This window comes from Gymnoscopelus braueri, assembly GCF_963280865.1.
Source record: "Gymnoscopelus braueri genome assembly, chromosome: 3".
NCBI classification, from domain to species: domain Eukaryota; kingdom Metazoa; phylum Chordata; class Actinopteri; order Myctophiformes; family Myctophidae; genus Gymnoscopelus; species Gymnoscopelus braueri.
In genome coordinates, this window is record NC_137612.1 from 46,871,227 (window position 1) to 46,890,357 (window position 19,131).

At 43.0% G+C, this 19,131-nt stretch overlaps 1 protein-coding gene across 2 annotated transcripts in view; it reads right to left on the reverse strand.

Moving 5' to 3' along the window:
- Positions 1-19,131, reverse strand: part of dip2bb (disco-interacting protein 2 homolog Bb) — a 57,175-nt gene that overhangs the window by 13,075 nt on the left and 24,969 nt on the right. The window contains exons 2-21 of one of the 2 annotated variants that reach the window (XM_080424267.1): positions 18,695-18,766; positions 16,125-16,280; positions 9,704-9,823; positions 8,892-9,323; positions 8,273-8,413; positions 7,402-7,521; positions 6,881-7,078; positions 6,511-6,602; positions 5,637-5,747; positions 4,658-4,781; positions 3,901-4,010; positions 3,612-3,714; positions 3,441-3,505; positions 2,146-2,239; positions 1,938-2,057; positions 1,687-1,801; positions 1,334-1,473; positions 1,003-1,139; positions 524-604; positions 265-392 (exon numbers count right to left, since the gene is read on the reverse strand). In XM_080424267.1, the coding sequence (XP_080280393.1) occupies positions 265-392; positions 524-604; positions 1,003-1,139; positions 1,334-1,473; positions 1,687-1,801; positions 1,938-2,057; positions 2,146-2,239; positions 3,441-3,505; positions 3,612-3,714; positions 3,901-4,010; positions 4,658-4,781; positions 5,637-5,747; positions 6,511-6,602; positions 6,881-7,078; positions 7,402-7,521; positions 8,273-8,413; positions 8,892-9,323; positions 9,704-9,823; positions 16,125-16,280; positions 18,695-18,766 (2,659 nt within the window). Of the gene's footprint in view, positions 1-264; positions 393-523; positions 605-1,002; positions 1,140-1,333; positions 1,474-1,686; positions 1,802-1,937; positions 2,058-2,145; positions 2,240-3,440; positions 3,506-3,611; positions 3,715-3,900; positions 4,011-4,657; positions 4,782-5,636; positions 5,748-6,510; positions 6,603-6,880; positions 7,079-7,401; positions 7,522-8,272; positions 8,414-8,866; positions 9,324-9,703; positions 9,824-16,124; positions 16,281-18,694; positions 18,767-19,131 lie in introns of both variants that reach the window. The other variant, XM_080424266.1, reaches the window with a different exon arrangement.

Below are 19,131 nucleotides of genomic sequence, written 5' to 3' on the forward strand. Positions count from 1 at the left end.
GACGTCACGCGCACGTCGCTTACCACCTACACTACAACTACAGGTCACACAATGGACAATTGATATGCATCTAGGCTCATTCCTATGTTAATTCATGCTGGTGTGACAACCGGCAGTCGGCAGCCTGTTTACTTTGTTGAGGTGTGAAATTAAGGTCTTTTTAAATCCTGCTTCAAAAAAGGGGTTGCACGGCGTGTTACCGCGTCCCAAGACCAATGCATCCCTGCTCGCCAAACAGCCCCACCATGCACACGCTGATTTTACCTCCCACGGTACACAGTTTTGACCGGCTCCACAGCCAGGGCGGTGGCCACCAGGTCATCAGAGTTGTGTCTGCGTCCACTGACCATCAGCAGGCCCTCATTCTTCCCCACCACAAAGATCAGACTTCCCTGTGGAGATAGCAGACAGACATCAGCACAGGTCGATATCCACTGATAGAGGGCCTCCAGTCCACACTGACCCAGTATGTTTCTGCTTGTGACACACATAATTGTACATTTGACAGTAAGTCTTAACTTACAGGGCCAATGAACCCCAGGAGTCCCGACCTCACAAATGGAATCTCTCCAATTGGAGCCCCGCTGGCATTGACTGGAATGACCTGCACACACAATCATACCAAGATGGCCATGATGTTATAGAATGCAAAACGAATAAAAAAGCCTTGTTGACCAGCTGTTAGCTTAGTTACAATATCCAGTAGTTATTATTCTGGTGAGAAAAAAGGATACAGGGAGAAATTATCTTGTGAGGTTCTCTCTCTCCAACCCGGCCTATCATTAGCCAATGTTAACTGGTTGTAGCGATGCAAACTACAGTACAATACATTATATTATATTATTAACCAACCAACAGCGGACCTGAGGAATCCAAGGCTTTTGGCTCGTCTCCTAGCATAACATGAGGGCGTTTGGATGAAACCGTCTATATATAACACAGCAAGACACATTTTATGGAACCTTCCTACAGTATCCACACTCTCAAGGTTTAGTTCCATACCTCAAAAGTGTTTTTGGTGAGACCAGGCAGGCCGTAGTACATGTTGCCTCCAGCGCGGGAGTTGATCACTATCTCTCCTATCTCGTCTGTTTTACATAGCTGAGGAGGCCCATCGGGCTTAACAATGCACATCAGGGCTGTGGACACACACAAAACACACCGCTGTGACATGTATACATACCAAGAGGAGCTATTCAAATGACTACCGTACATACAGTGCATACTTTTAATAGCTCATTTCTCATCTAAAGGACGCTGCCCATCCCCATACATTTCCCATTTCTAGTTTTTTCTTTTTCTCTTCTTCTTTCAATCTTCTCTCCATCCTCACCTCCAGGCATCACATGGCCCACATCCTGCACTGTGAGGGCAGAGTTCTTGTCCTCCGTGTTGACCCGGATCACCCCATGGCTCAGTCCAGTCATGGAGAGGATGGCACGGGCGGGAAGTGGTGTGCCAGGCACTCCTGGTCTACACAGGAGTGAACGTAAACAAACATAAACAAGCCATCTCCTACATCCACTTGAACAGCGTCTACCCCTGCCTGCCTCCATCCCATCTGTCCGTTCAGCTGTCCATCTGTCCTCCCATCCATGCATGCTACTGCCGTGCACCCGCCTGTGTATATTCACTATACTACGCTGCTATAACAAAATGTCTAGTAAAAGTGTGTCAGTGTTGTACCTGCGTATGGCCACTGTCATGGCCTCAGGGGAGGTAGCACAGGGACAGATGACCTCAGGCTTCAGCCCATGGGACTGGAACACACACAGGAAGGCATCACAGGATGACACTGACCCTGGAGGTGGGAGAGAGAGAGAGAGAGAGAGAGAGAGAGAGAGAGAGACGACACACTCAATTTATTGCATCTCATATCTAAGGCGTTTTTAAGAAATGTGATTTTAGCAAGCTCAAGGTTCCGTTCAAGTACTCACAGGGGTTAGCACCGTCGGCAACTATGAGCATACGCAGTGACGCCAGGCTGGTGTCTCTCTGTTCCCTATGGGCCATCATGGCCCAGTGCAGGTCACGGCACTTCACCAACGCTATACGAGCTGCGGGAGAACATGATGGCCACATAACTTGCTGGAACGCAAATCCAAAGTCACTGAATTAAATGCTATGGAGAACAGTGCAAGTCACCTTTATGGAAATGGACTCTCTGCACCCAGGACAGAGGACAGGCCTTCATTACAGCATAGGGAACGCTGATGGTATGAACCCTGTTCATCACAGCCTGCAGACAAATAACTAATTAGAGAACTACAATATAGGAAATTGAACTTCTGTGTTTAGGAGCACAAGAATCTAGGGCCAGGCACAACGCTGGGTAATATAATATTATAAAATGGATAATTACGGTGCTTGATTATGATTGGTTGAGACACATTCGAAGTCGTTAAAATACTCTAAAATACTCTATAATACCCAGGCATCACTGAGGGGGTTCCAGGGGGTCCCCAGCATAATGCTCACAACGCGTGGTGATTCGATGTGAGCATGTAGATCTGATATTTTTGGATTTTATTTTACATATCTGGACAAATCTTCTCTTATGGGGGTCCCTGGCACAAAATCATTTCAAATTGGTGTCCGTGGCCAAATACATATATGAAGGTCCTTGGCATAAAAAGAGAACCATTGCTCTATGAACACATGCCTGTGCTGACGGCACTACTTCAGTATTACCGCTGCAAACAAATTGTTTCAAAATCTCCAATTTTGTTGTGAATTTTGAATTACTGGGTGGATTAAGCATGGATGAGTGGTGGAAAGAGATGGACAGGATAGAGGAACATCAAAAAGCAAGGGACTTGGCCCGGGGCTTATTGCATTAAAAAAAGCCTTTATTTAGAAGGCAGAATGTTAAAATAGCACCATTGCATTTCGACGTTGTGCCTTCCTCAGGGCGTTATTGAAATGCTGATGCACTACTTGGGCTACTTTGTTCCTTGGATAATATTTCCAACCTTTCCCCTCTGAAACTGTATCATTGTGGTGTATACAGTATATCGGCATTGATAACAGCAGTCCATGTAAGAATGTTGTGTTCTAAAAGTGTACTTTAAATACAAAATGTAATCCAAATGTAATCAGCAAACCTTTTTTAAAGTTTATTTCACATAAAAAACATAATAGTTAAATAAAAGGGAAAATAAATCATGAAGTACATAGTAATTGCAAAGTGAAAACAATAACCAAGAGCCAAGAGAAAAAAGGGTTTGGCGGGTGGGTGTAATTAATTGGTATAACGACCAAATTGGAGAGAAAAATGGGGGGAGACAAAAAACAACAACAATTGAATGGGAATGCTATCAAGCAGTGGTTCAAGAGTATAATGATAACATTGTATCGAGAAGAAACATTGAGTGATTTCATTTCTACAACTTGTATTACAGTAGGGTAGGCAGTATGTAGGCATGTGCATGTTAACTCACGGTGAGAACTCCATGCCACAGACCCATGTCCTTCTTAAAGTCCAGGACATTCACGAGTGTCTCTCCTGAGGACATAGACACAGGTATTATCAGGGTTTGAACAAAACAGCAGTCATTCAGGTCAACTACAGTACCTCTCCTCCCACCTCTCTCCATCTACAGTATACTCACCTTCACAGTAGTTGCAGGCCTGGGTCAGTGCTTGGCAGTGGGTTAACATGGCTACTTTAGACACAGCCACACCCATTACTGTGCCCTCTTTGTTGGCCTTGTACTACACAAAGGGACAACACAAGCAATTAGAAAACAACAAGACTTGTGTCCAGTTATGGGGGTCCTTGAAATTGAAAAGTTTGATAACCACTGCTACATACAGTTATACTCTACACATACACACAGTGCAATACAAATATACTGTACATACAACATACAGACATGCATACGGACACAGTAGTCTTACCTCTATATATGCAGGGTCAGTGTTGGCTGTAGGTATATGTGGCTGCCAGTCCTTGCCGGGCTTGGTCAGATACTTGGAGTCTGTCACCACCCACTTTAGCCGAGGCCAGCCTATCAAACCCAAAACACCATGGGACAAACAATGAAGAATCATATGCATTTATGACATTTATTATGTGCAAAATGTATACATAATTATAAATACAGCATACATCATACTTCAGAAGAAGTCAAACATTTTTAGTGCGTTTTGTTCATTTTCTCCGCAATGACATCAGTTTGTTCTTATTATCTCGCTGTTTCTGCAAGACGTACATGTGCCCTCAGAGGAGAGGACCATGGCTGTTTTTATAAACACTTAAAAAGAAAAGATTGCAATCCAGCACTCTCCTCTTTGATACATTGTTGGATAAAACAAGTTTAAACAAATATATAATCACATTAAAGCTGCACTCTAACTTTCATGTCCTACCCGAGATTCGTGACATTTTTACCACTGAGTTGACCCATTAAAACCGGGAAAGCATCTGTGTCATTTTAGATTTTAGCTATAGCACATTGATTGGCTATTATTTTTGGAAAATCATGATTTTTTTTAGCAAATCTTTGAATATATACATTTCTTAAAGCTTTTTAACTCAAATCTTTTCTTCTTGGGGTCCCTGGAACAAAACATTTTCAGATGGGGGTCTGCGGCCAAATTACATTTTAAATAATATCATTTAGGTATTATTCATATCCTATAAACAGATTCTGACCTTTAAACTGTAATATTTCTCCAGTGGGCGTCTTGGGTAGTCCCTTCAGACAGACCTCACTGGTCAGAGCCAGGCCCACACCGCAGCTGCCCAGAAGAAATCCCACCTGGCTGCTACCTGCATCCTGAAGAAACAGCCAAAACACAGAGGAATTCAATACGCCATCAGTGCACCTTCATCACAGTGCCAGACTGTTGCCTCCCACAATTTTCAAATGTTTCCGGTCATACAGTCTGGGACTCGGAAGCTCTGATCATGATTCAAATATTAACCGGATGTGAAGCCTCCTCCCCACTTCCGTTTCGTCTTTGCAGTCGCGCAAATTTATCCTAATATAAATCAAAATCATCTAAGTATAGCTTGCTGCTTAGCAGAAATGGAAATAAAAAAATAAAATGTAAAGATATTTTAAAATATATTTTCGTGAAAGGAAGTGCCAGTTTCCTCTCTCGGATTTCGGGAGGTGTAGTTCCAGACTCTATATACTATATAGAGTCTGGAACTACAATCTCCGAATGCTATATAGTATATAGCATTCGGAGATTGTGAAATAGTTGTCTGGCTACGTGAGACTAATGAAAACAAGCCCAAAAGAAGCGACTATGGGCCAAATGAGCACTTTAAATTAGAAAATAGCCAATCTACAAGCTTGTTGTGAGCTTGTAGATCTGCTATTTTCAAACACATTTTTATTTTTTTAAAGCGATTTAAAAAAATATATTTTTCCAAACATTTTAACAACACAAATTTGGTACTGGGGTCCCTGGCACAAATATTTTCAGATATGGGTCTATGGACAAATTCATATAAATTTTGGGGTCCTTGACAAGAAAATGTTCGAGAACCACTGGTTTAAACAACATTAGGAAGCAAGCCCAAATAAGCAACTACAATTTAGAAACAAGCAAAAAAGCAACTTTACATCAAAACAAGCTCAAAGTCGCTTATAATACATAGACCTGGCAACACTGCATCTTACCTTACGAGAGAGTGGGACCTCAATAGGAACAGGGATGACCTCGGCCAACAGGCAACCGTAGAAGGCCACCCAGAACATCCCCGGGTCACTGTTGGGAAACACCAGCGCCACCTACAGTAATGAGCATAACCCATAGTGGGACATTTTAAAGTAAATGGCTCCTACAATAAAACAAGATGTTCAGGCCACTATGCAGCCTTCACAACTACATTTTAATGTAGTAGTGCTAATCAGAGTACTACATCACACGAAGCTTGGCCAATCAAATAGTCTCTGTGTGTACATCAGCTGATTTTCTTTTTAAAAGGATATTAAACGTTTCGAGCATTTCCACACTGATTTTTACCGAAGTTTTCATCTGGGTTCCATTTATCAGCTAGAACATCATCATCCCTTTCTTGTGTATGGGCATTCATATCACCACAGATTAGAGAATAATTATTTTCAAAACCAATGTCAACAATTATTTGCGTCAGTTCATCAAACATGCCTACATAAGAGTATCTACCTTTATATGGTGGTATATATACCGCTCGAATCACAAGATATTTATCATAGTTGAGTGCATTTTTTTTCCGTTTTAAACAAATACCTAGATCACAATTTATTAATTTTTCATGCTCACGGCGGTCATCACTCTACCAGGGTGCCAGTTTGTTAACTTGTGTCTGTTACTAGCAGACATTAGGAAACTCATCTCTTTAAACTTGTCCAGCATCTCGGATGTATCAGCATCACCAGTTTTGGTTTCATTGAAGCACAGTATGTCACTATTCATCGTATGACGAAGTATTACAAGGTGTAATGTAGGGTTTAATTGGTTATTGGGAGATTTATGATGGGGGAGCTCTTTGATGATCTCATGTTTTCTCACCTTATCTCCAGGCTTGAGGATTTGTTCGTTTTTGGTGCCCAGTCTGTTCAGGAGTGTGTAGGCCAGTTTCACACTGCGACTCCACAGCTTCCCTATTGGACACCAGACAAGGTGGAGAATTGGGGATAGGACGTACTATATACATGAAAGACAAAAGGGGGCTCTGTTTTCACCCCATTCTGTTTGTCCTATTAGCAAAATATCATGGATTTTCATGAAACACAGAGACAAGAGATAATCTATAAAAACGACATAATCTGTCATATTTCAAGTGCCCTGACAATTGCATAGTGTTGGCAGAGGTATGCATTCTACTGAGAGAAATCTTTCTAGCTTACTATTGTGTGAACAAATGTGTTAGACGTCTCACCGTAGGTCAGCGTATAGAGGGGTTTTCCAGTAAGGTCCAGTGCAGTGAGCGCAGGGCTTTTGCTCTGTGTGGCCCCCCAACGAGCCAAAGCTGCCTGCAAAGCTGGGGGCCAGTTACTGACCACGCCCAAGGGCTCCCCTTTCACTGGCATGATCTGACGGCCTTCTGGCTTGGGTGCGTTGGGGTCTGGCGCGGGTACTGTTGGAGGGACAGACAAGGAGAGAAAGAATAAAAGAGGGAGAGAGAGGGGTAAGAGAAAAGGGGAGAGAGTAAGAGAGAGAGAGAGGATCAGCGAAGCACACATAAGTTTTGTTTTAATTATATACATCAACATGGTAGAAATGCAGTTCTACACGGCAATATTCTCAGAGTTAATTAAACTCTGGGGATTTTACTGTGTAGCTGTGTTGGAATGTTTCGTGAAATAAAGTCTGCACACTGGCTCTCAGCTCCACGTTTTTATTGCCGCTTTCAACGTTTCGATCTTCATCAGGAATTAGAATCGGAATCATTTCTCTCACCTTCCACTATCTCCTCAGCATCATCTGTGAAGAACTCGCTCAGTTCGGGACGTTTGGGCCTCTTGAGCGTAGCGAGGAGCTGCTGGATCTTAGTGGACACCCTGCTGTTGACAGGCACCCCTACAAGGAGGTCAGGGGGGGGGGGGGTTAGGTTAGGGATGGGAGGTAACGTACAGTCACACATGCCCTGGTCCACACAACACTGTCGGTCTGACAGAAATCCACAGTGGGTGCAGTCTACTCTAGACACATCTGATGGTGGAAGGACCTCTGAGCATCTCACAGTCTGCTGCTCCTCATTCCAAAACCCACAAGTCTGTACATATTTCTGATTGGTTTCAAGCTTTCGCATTGACTGAAGTTCATGACTTTTAGCAAATGGAAAGCAGCAGACCATGGCTGCCGTAACGCTAGGATGACAGGCAGTGAGAGGTGGGGGTTAGGTTTATTTATTTTTTCGCCTGGGGAAAACACACAAGGGTTCATTTTGTGCGTGGAGTTGACCTGGTTTCATAACATTTGAAGAATCACACAGTTGAAACAGAAGGGACATTTGTAGGGAAGAACAGCACAGACAGGAGGCTACAGACAATATGCAATAGGGAGTTTCCTTACTCTGGAGATTACCTCGTCCTAAATTGCCAGTAAAATTAAACGTGAGTCAGGGCGTGAAAAGATCAGAAGAAAAGAAAGCGGTAAAGTTTGATTAATGATCTGTGAGCACATCATTGGAAATGTTGATTACATCTAGGTAGAAGACTGAGTGAAGATTTAGACTGTGTCCGTGTCTCTAGCAGACACACACCCTCAGACAAACACTCACATGAACGGACGGATACGCAACAACACAAAAGTAGTAAACTGTCATTACCGTCAGCAGTCTCCATCATGCTGGAGCGGCTCTGTCCACGGCTCATACCTCGGACCACATTATTGGAGGTCAGGTCCACCCTGGGGACTCTGACCGTGGCTTGGGCCACAGCGGTCACATCAGGAGGGGGGCCACTGTTCTCTGAGGACCATGGGAGACTCATGCAATTAATTTTTATGAATTAGTCGTGAAATACTTTTGTCTTGCCGTTTCAAAAGGTAATTGCATTTCAGTACATAAGTCACAGAAAAAAGCAGTACCGCTAGAAGCAGCTGCAGCAGTAGTAGTAACAGTAGTATTATCCATAGAATATAATAAACGGTTTCAACACTACTGTAGCTAGGAGGCATGTCAGACCCTTGTCAACATCATGTCAGCTCAGCTGTTTACACCATTTGTAATAAAAAAAATATATAAAAAAAGAAAACATCCCACTATGCACATTTGTTGTAGGTTAGCTAATTAATAATGAACAATGATATCTCTGATAGCTTTTGTCATTTCCCAGGGCAGCTACAAACAGGAAGTTCACGAAGGCTATAAAGTTCAGGACAGCAGTGTTATTTTTAACAGCCTGAAACAGTCTACGACAACCAGGAAGCTCTTATGGGTCTCTCACCAATGCGAGCGTGAGCCAGCATATCTGCCACAATTTGTGTTTGGGACGGGTGCTGTGGTTGCTGCTGTGGTTGCTGCTGTGGTTGGCGCTGTGGTTGCTGCTGTGGTTGGCGCTGTGGTTGCTGCTGTGGTTGCCGCTGTGTTTGGTGCTGTGGTGGATACTGGGGCTGGTATTGGGGCTGGTATTGGGGCTGGTACTGGGGCTTATACTGAGGCTGGGCTTGATGCTGAGACTGGGGCTGTGGCTGGTGCTGGATCTGAGGCTGCGGCTTGCCGTCGCCATGGGACAAAGTGGAGGAGGCCGAGGAGGAGGTGGAGGAGCCCTGGACGGAGCGGTTGATCCAGGAGTCAGGACTCTGCAGGTCGGGGCTGACCTCAGGCGGAGGAGCACCACTGGACCCACTGCCCTCATCTTCAGAACCTGATGAAGAGTCTGAGGGAGAGAGGGAGAGAGAGAGAGAGAAAGAGAGAAATGAGGATGGGATTTAACCACTTGAACCCCAACATCCCTATTCTAGGGGAGCATACGCCAAAGAAAGCAGATCTACAAGCTTAGATCTGCTAAGCTTCATAAGCTTGTAGATCGGCTATTTTTGGCAAAGAGATTTGTTGTAGAGTAGATGGAAAAAAGCTGTCTTTTTTACTAAGATTCAAGGGTTTAAGTGGTTATAATGAACTCTCATACCGTACAACCATTTTACACTTTCAGAGTTAGATTAAACACATTTTGCAGAGACCTTTCTACTGAAAGGTATTAAAGTCATTTGTGAAAGTAGTCGTGTCATTCCCTGTGAGGAAGCAGTTCAGTACTACCTGGTGGAGTGCGGGTCTCGATGGGAGACTGGACATAGGTGGACCGGCGTTTAGTTGGCATCGGCATCTTTTCCTCCTTGTGTTTTGCCAGAGCAGCCTGTACTGCCTCAGTGTGAATATCTGTATAAAAAAACAAAAGCGTAAACAAGAGCATACCATGAGCTGAGTATGGCTTTATGCACAGCAGCTTTGGGTCACAAAGGTCAGAGACGGGAGGAAAAGAGAAGAAGAGCGTGCAGACAGACACACGCACGCATGCACGCACACACAGACAGCATGTAAAGGATTCACCCTGACTGAATCCATTAATATTCATAATCATACAGAAACCCCTGACTCTAAAACCTGCTGGGATGTATGACCCCCCTTACTGCCTTCAAAGCTACTATTATTTTCTACTGGTATTATCAAAATATATTCATATATTATATGAAATGGAAAAATCTAAATGGATTCCAAAACATAACAAGTGGTATTGATTTCCTGCCAAAACAGGAAACCACCACTGGGGCGAAGAAAGGGTGATGCTATTTATTATGCTGACCAATCTCTTCAAAAACGCAACTGCAGGGCCGCCTTGAAAATCTTAACACGGTGAAAGGCTGCCCTGTTAAGTGGTCATATGGATGGGCCGTGTGCCTTTTCAGAGCCTTTTTATTTCAATTATCAATCGATTGTGTTCCGGCTTGTATTAATATAGTAAAAGTTCCTATTTATCACAATGAAAGCTAATTTATCATGGTTTTAAAAAAAAACATACAGTACCATACTAAAGTCTTACTGTTTTGGGGGCCCACTTGCGATAAACAACAGGTTGAGAAACAGTGGGTTACACAAAAGGAGCCACAAATGTAGACTACATAATAAAACCTGTGTAATAAAACATCCTATATTAAAATTGGCTTAAGGGAGGACCAGCCGGCCGGACCACGTCGTCGCGCTCATGTCACCATGACTCAGCCATAACCATATTATCCCAATGCAGCTACACCCAAATATGGAGTATGTCTAACCTCAATATGTCATCATGGCATCAGGCGCAAACAAATCAGTCAGCTCCATATATGGGCAAAAAAGGGGGCATGACCGCATAGCGGCCCGAACTCAGTAGATCTGAGGGCCGCATAGCAGCCCGAACCTCTAGTTATTCAAATAATTGAAAAAGTAATCGATATATTTGCTATGAGGAGATAATCGATACTGAAGCCCTACATCATTCATCCTCACAGGGGCATAAGGTTGACCATCACACACAGCTGGGAGGATGAGTGCAGTCTCTATGGGGTGTGAGGAGGTGTGTGTGTGTGTGTGTGTGTGTGTGTGTGTGTGTGTGTGTGTGTGTGTGTGTGTGTGTGTGTGTGTGTGTGTGTGTGTGTGTGTGTGTGTGTGTGTGTGTGTGTGTGTGTGTGTGTGTGTGTGTGTGTGTTTGTGTGTGTGTGTGTGTGTGTGTGTGTGTGTGTGTGCACAATGTTTCCACAAGTATAGTAGAATTTGAGAAATAGACATTGTGATTTTAAGGTTACATTTTTGTTTAGAGTTAGGCTCTCAATTAGGAGAAGGTTCGGGTTGTGGTCACGGTTTGGATTAGACATTTAGTGGTTAGGATTAGGCCTTGGAGTTATGCCTGATTTATGACCGCTGTGTGACCGCTGCCCCATACTGGCAAGAGGACCCAAAGGCAGCCAGACACTATGCGAGTGCTCTCACATGCAACTTAAAAACCACACATATACATCCAGCACATGGGCCAAACACAACAACACAAATCTAACCAGCTCATTATCTTTAGACAACTTCCCCAGTGTCATATAGAGCAGGGTTTCGATTTTTGGATCACGGACCCATGTTTATGGGTCACGATTAAACATGATTTTTTTTTTTTTATGTTTACATTTGCTCAAAAAAATATAATTTAAAAAACATTATAAATAAAACATTTATCAAATAAAATAATGTCAGAATTGTTCAAAAATGAAAAGAATTCCATAAATAAAAAATAAAAAACAGATCTACAAGCTCACAACGTGTTGCATCGTCTATTATGTGAGCTTGCAAATCCGCAACTTTCACAATGAAATATGTCTTAAGTGGTTAATTCATCATTTATATTTGTAGGGTTGGGTCCCAGAGAGACACCAAATTGATCTTTTGCTGTCCCAGTTGAAAAGGTTTTGGAACCCCTGATCTAGAGCACACCTCTGAGTTCTCGCTCCTCAGCCTTCATCTGAAGCCCTATAGACGAATCCACAGACGCGCTGCCTGTAGCTGCCTTTGGCGGCCATTGCTGCGGTGTCGCATCCGCGGAGCGTTGACACCGCAGCAATGGCTGCGCCCAGGGCAGCGCTCCGTGGATTCGTGTATAGAGGTGTCAGCAGGTCCGGTTGATCATCATACAGCCAAACAGGGGCCGTGAGAGAGACCTGGGCCCTACAACGAGGGCCACCTCTACTATCACTCTGAATAGACCAATAGACCGCGGGACGGAGCATAAATTAGGCTTGACGGGCTGCAGCTGCGCGAGCCAAGCAGGCTCTGGTGCCATGATCATAGAGCGCTCCCTCCGGTCTGACGACAGCCACTGGAGGTGGGGTTTGGGGGACAACTGCTTTGAATTGCTATTATTGTTTACACACAACAGAAACCAAGGATTATATATTTCAAGAGCGAGAAATCACAGTAAAAATCCCAAGTATTCTTCCTCCGCACGCGCATACTGGTTCTTCTCAGTGTGACGTTGTCTGATAAGGGGTCTATTCAGAGATCTCTGCCTACTGATAGGTCTGGTGACGTTCTACATCTGTGTGGGCTAGAGGTGGGTGGTAACAATTTGGAGATAACCACTTAACCACTTAAACCCCAGATGGTTGAGCGGACTCCCTCAGGGCTCTATGCTAGTGTCTTTTGCTGAAAAGCTTTTGCTGAAAATAGCCGATCAACAAGCTTACAACGCGTCGCGCTTGTCGATCGGCAATTTCCTGCGAAAGCTTTCCCCACAATGCGGATGCTGGGGTTGAAGTGGTTAAACCCCAGCATCCTTATTCTGTTGCGACGCGTTGTGAGCTTGTAGGTCTGCTATTTTCAGTGAAGATGTTTAGAGTGAAAACAGAAGAGTCGCTAGTATACAGTAGAGCCTTGATGGACTCCGCTCAACAAAGTATAGGGTTTAAGTGATTAAAAAGAACCTGCATTGCGGAACCAAAGCAAAGGACGGAGGGCGGGCCCTTCCTAAACTGGGAGGTTCAGTCCAGAGCCTTCTATTAGAGAGTTGCGCCAATGAGGGGTCAGAAACAGCGTCGGTCACGTGGTTCATGTAGCTGGAAATAGTGACAAGGAGCCGTCGACTTCAATGCATTCCATGAACTTCCGGTTTAGGGATTTGTCACTATTCGCCAATGTATGTGTATGTAGAAGACCTGGCCCGAAGAAGTGAACGGAGTTGGCGTAACTCTCTAATAGATGGCACTGGTTCAGTCTGTTTGGTAAGGGTGGTAAAGGCGTGTCCTTAAAATAAAACAGTGGGTGGAGCTTTGTCGGTTGCCTTCCCCAACCGTCCAAGCCCATACAATAATTTAAATGTATCCAGGCGATTGGTAGGCAGAGATACTGTATCCAATCCTCATTAATTATTTATGTCTGACTACTGATGGACTGGCTACAAATGCAATGATTGTGATGTGTGTCACCTGTTGCTATGACTCTGTATGGGGTATTTACATGTAGATCGACTTTGCGTATTAATATAAATACAATATTCCCTGATTCAGGCTGTCTTAGCCATGACACATTAGCGTTTTACATACATATATATATACACACACACAATTACATAAATATAAGTACTATGGAGTTGTTTGCTTTATTTATGGGTTGAGCTGCTTTACTAAATGTTTGCATTTCAACATACAGTAGACCTCTGCCTTGAAGCTAAAGCCCTTCCTCCAACAACCCTGCTCTGTCTCTTCCAGCTGGTTGGCTGGTTTAAATAAAAATCTCAAATAGTTTCCCTCCTCAAATCCATTTATTTTACCCAACGGCAACACAGATTTCTCAATATCCTGACAATCTCCTTCTTCAGCTCCCCCCCTGCCCCACCCCCATTACTTGTATCTCCGTGGGAATCCCCCGATCATCACACAGAAACATAAAACTTCTACTTCTTGGAATCCAAACCAAATCTAACACAAAGCAGCTGCTTCAATCCTTCATCCCCCCAAAACTCCATCTCCATCATTATCCATTTGCCACCATTGTGTCCTTGATTGATAGATTGAATAATTTATTTTGCAATTTGTACAGAGGTACGGCTTACAACGATTGTTAAAAGGATAACAGAAAAAGCCCTAGGGGAATATAACATGAAGTATTATGTTTATGTGTGTGTGTGTGTGTGTGTGTGTGTGTGTGTGTGTGTGTGTGTGTGTGTGTGTGTGTGTTATGTCCTTTGTACAAGGCATTCTTGTACTTCTGTTTATGTGGACATGACTAAATATTTCAAGTGTGTGTGTGTGTGTGTGTGTGTGTGTGTGTGTGTGTGTGTGTGTGTGTGTGTGTGTGTGTGTGTGTGTGTGTGTGTGTGTGTGTGTGTGTGTGTGTGTGTGTCTGTCTCTGTGCATGTGCATGTGCATGTGCATGTGCATGTGCATGTGCATGTGCATGTGCATGTGCATGTGCATGTGCATGTGCATGTGCATGTGCATGTGCATGTGCATGCGCATGCGCGTGTGCGTGTGTTTGTATTTATGCATGCATGCTGGTTCACGTGAGCGTCAGACTGGCTACTAGACAGAGAAAGAAGGAGTGAAGAAGGAAAACATCTCATAACAGAGAGGCTTGTTCTCGGTTGACCTGCGACTCCTTATCCCGTCTCCAGCTCCATTTCTCCCCTCCTGTTTAACCACTTGAACCCCAGCATCGCAGAAAATAGCAGATCTACAAGCACACATGCTTTGTGAGCTTGTAGATTGGCTACTTTCAGCGAAGACATTTAACAGTAGAGCGAAAGCAGAAAAGTGACTACGGTAGTTTAGAGTCCTGAGGGACTGCGGTCAACCAAGTATAGGGTTTAAGTGGTGTAAGTCTCTCTTCTACACCAGTGGTTCTCACGCTGTGGGTTAGGACCCCCAGGGGGGTCCCCACATGATTTTGGGCGGGTCCCCAGAGGACAGTGAATTGACAATTTATGGACATTTAACACTTGGGAAAAAAAGAAAGAAAAGAAAAAAGACCATTACTACATTAAAAGTAATCAACAAACTACACTATAAAAACTGGTCAAACATTGGCCAAATTGTCAAATTATATATAAAAAAATAAGCTAATTTTATTTTTTGCATTTACATACAGTAGAAATAGCAACATACAGTAGAAATAGCAACAAACAGTAGAAATAACAGATCTACAAGCTCACAACGCCTCAGCTATTTTCACAATATTTATCTGTGGAACCGAGTCAAACTAAATTGAATGCCTCAAGTCCTACATTCCAAGTGCTTGTCAGGGTGGGGGGTCCCCAGTTCAAATATGATTATTTTGGGGGGGTCACGGCCTGAAAAAGGTTGAGAACCACTGCCCTACACAACCTCACACATACAGTAGCTGAGAGCTGTGACATTGTCGCTCCCTTTTCACAACAGAGGCATCCTCACTTCCTTCACCGAGGGGAACCCCAGCAGGAGGGCTCACTTCTCTTCTCAGATTCTTTCCTCCTCTCCCCGAAGTCCAGAATTACTTTATCCAGCCCTCACAACCAGTGCAGCGCATGCAGAGACACAGACGCACGCGCGCTCTTACACAGACACACTCTTCTTTGACCACTTAAGTCCTACATCGTTGCTGTCGCCCAGCGTATCTCTTCGTAAATGAATGCCCTACTTCATTATAAAAGAGTGTCACACAAAAGTAGTGAAAATAGCAGATCTACAAGCTCACAACACGCCGCTTCGTGACGCGTTGTAAGCTTGTAGATCTGCTATTTTCACTAGTTTATATAATAGTAACAAAAAAAGGTTTTGGACATATACAAGTTTTCCACCCGACAGCGATGATATACTTTGTCGGACGACGAATAGCGAAGATAGAAGTACAAACTTGTATGTCTGCTATTTTCTCTATTTTGTAAAATAGTGATTTTGGAGAAATGCCTCCTATAATAACATGCCCAAAATAGGGACGCCAGAGTTAATGTGATTGGCCAGTGGGTCAGCAGCATCAAAAGACAGTGGGCCATCAGGTCATCATGTTCTGTGGGCTAATTGCACAGCAACACTGAAAAGCTCATAAGCTGCAAAAATACAGTACGTTCTCATGTAATCTGTGCATCCATGATGGAATCTCTCCCCCATGATTAACCCTTATTCTTCCACACGGTTCCCTAACAAGGCATAAGGGTTAAAGGGGAATTAATGTACGGGTCTCTGCTCACCTGATCTGTAGCGGTCATCCCTGGTTCCGCTACGGTGTGGCCTCCTGGAGCGACGGTCCCGGTGGCGCGAGGAGCTGGTGGAGGGAGGGGCATGGCTGGAGGAGGAAGAACTGGGACCAGGTGCCGGCTGTTCAATCTGAGGGGGCGGCGGCTCCACTGTCAAATACACAAATCATACAGAGTGTTGAACATACTGTACACAACAGCAAACAGCCACGACAGCACAGCAATTCATTCACCAAGTCTTCTTTCATAGATCAACAACATCTAGCAAAAAAAGAGGAACAAGTAACTTTCTTTATCAAAGGACGACTTCACCCATTTTCAACCTATCTTCGTATAATTGGTCCTCTGCTCATAATAATATGGTACCATTTTGGTCAGAGGAGGGCTGTGGACAGTTCAGAAACCTGCCTACCAGTGACATCATCGATTGGGAATCCAAGCAAAAAGAAACTGCAGGATATTCCTGGAAAGTTAGCATGCTATAATGGAAGCCATTGTTCTCACCTTAATAAAAATCAAAAATGTGAAATATTGTTTGAAAAAATAAATGTCACTGATAGGCGGGTTTCTGAAATGTCCACAGCCCTCCTATGAAACACAGACCGAGTAGAACAAAATGGGAGAACCAATTATATGAAGATAGGTTGAATGTTGAAAATGGGTGATATCATCCTTTAAGTGACAGTACAATGTGTTCACCTAATCTGGCCATTCCATTCAGCAGATTCTGCTGAATGGAATGGCCAGATTAGGTGAACAGGGGGCTGACCTTTTTTTTTTTTTTTTTCAAGTCTAAGCTTCTGGGCCTAAAAACGATTCGAATTCGAAGCTTCGACAACGGGGGCCGGGGGTGTGTGTGTGTGTGTGTGGGAGGGGGGGGGGGGTTATTAATGAGCCCCCCCCCCCGGTAATACGTTTTATACGGTAATAAAACATATTGTAATACGTTTCATACGATAATAAAGCATATTGTAATACGTTTTATACGGTAATAAAGCGTATGACGTTGCACTTGAGGCGCAAGATAAGGCATGCGTGCCGAAAGCTGGCGCTCAAAATAAAATAATAAAATGAAAAATATTGTTTTTTTACAAAACAACATTTTTTTATTTTTTTAAACGGCAGAATAGTAAACTTTTTTTTTCATATTCGAATCCCGTGCCATCGAACGAAGCTTTGAATATTCCAACTATTTGGGTCAGCCCTACAGAATGGAAGCAAGACATCTGATTTAGGGGTGCAACTGTTAATCAACAAATCGATTTAATCTATTATATTTTTTTCAAACAATCGATAATCGACTTCAATAAAGAAATTCAAATTAAAAAAAATACTATAAATAGCAGATCTGCAAGCTCTGAACGAGCTGTGATGCGACACGACTGCAATTTTCAAAAAAAATTAAGATGTACAAGCTCACAAGGTGTCGTGGATGTGACCGCTGTGATCTTGTAGGTCTGCTATCTCTTCCGTTCTCCCTAAAATAAATTAGGCTTAAATTGGGATAAACAAGCAGGCTCTGGTATCGTGGTGGTCATGGGGAGCACTCCCTCCGTGCGTCTCACGGCTAATGACAGCGGCTGGAGGCGGGGTTTTGAGGACAACTAGTTTGAGAATCGCTATTATCAGAAAATTAACAGAAACCAAGGAACATATATTTCAAGAGGGAGCAATCAGAGTAAACATCCTAAGCCATTCTTCCTCCGCACTGGGAGGATAACTACATCTGAAAATTTGATGGAATGCGTTTTAACTCGTGAGTGCTGTGACCACTTTTCCATTGTGTCTTATGAGCGGGTTCTTTTGAAGCCAGCCTGTAGACACATACTGGCTCAGTGTGACGTTGTCTGATAAGGGGTCTATAAATGCAGTCCATTACCATTTACCAGTCAATTATTAAAAAATTAAAATAAAATGTCATTAAATTCTTTCACTGGTTTGCTTTTTTTTTTTTATTAAAAATGTGCTTCTCGATTATTCGATGAATCAAAAAAGTAATCAATAGAATAATCGATGAGAAGTTAATCAATAGGTGCAGCCCTAATCTGAATCTCATTGAGACATGTGCTTGAAATGGATACTTTGGGAACCAGGAAGTGTCCTGGTACAACAGAATGAACACCACATGTTCAGTCTCATCATACCAACTGGTCTGGCTGTCTTTCCGAATTTGAAAAAGTTACCCATAATGCTGCCCACAAGTGATTAATGGTGATAAAAGCCAATCATTGGAAAAATCTATGTGATGAAGTTATCGCTCTATTTCTGTGTATTTTACAACTGAGTCAAGGCGATTGCACTGAGGAGCAAAGAACTAACATACCACTGAGGGGCACCAGTGAGCATTTCAACCTCTGAATCCTAATCAAGACCAAATAATAATAATACAGTAATAGTATATTTTTTTAATCTAAAACATTGTTTTCTTTTAGGCTGATTTTTATTTTGACAATAAAAATAAGTCTGATTTAACATGGCATTTCCTCTTGTTGAGTATACCATCCTTGTTTATAAACAGGACAATGTAATGTTAAAGAGGATAACAAATAATTAGACTCATTTACCTGGAGGATGGATGACGTATGGAACCAACAGTTTAATCCGTTTCTTCTCATAACCCTTCTGTGTAATGTCACCTGTGAACGATAAGAGCCAGGTCACTTACTCTATATACAAATGTGCAAACAAAGGCAAGAAGACAACTTTAAATCTTGTGCAACTCATTTAGGAGCACTACCACAGTGGTATTTCATACACATATTAAGCAGCAAAATGTTCAGTTGTTAGCATTGAGATGATAATTTCAATGTATGTACATTGAAAAAATACAACACCCTCCAGTGAATTAAGAGCTGGTAGATAGATATTTGGCTAGGAGAAAATGTTTGCAATATTTTGTCTATTTTTACATGAAACGTTTCCTTCGCTCCCATTCTATTACATGACTGATACTCAAATTTCACGTCTCTTGTGTTTTGTTGAAAAATGTTCCAACCCCCAT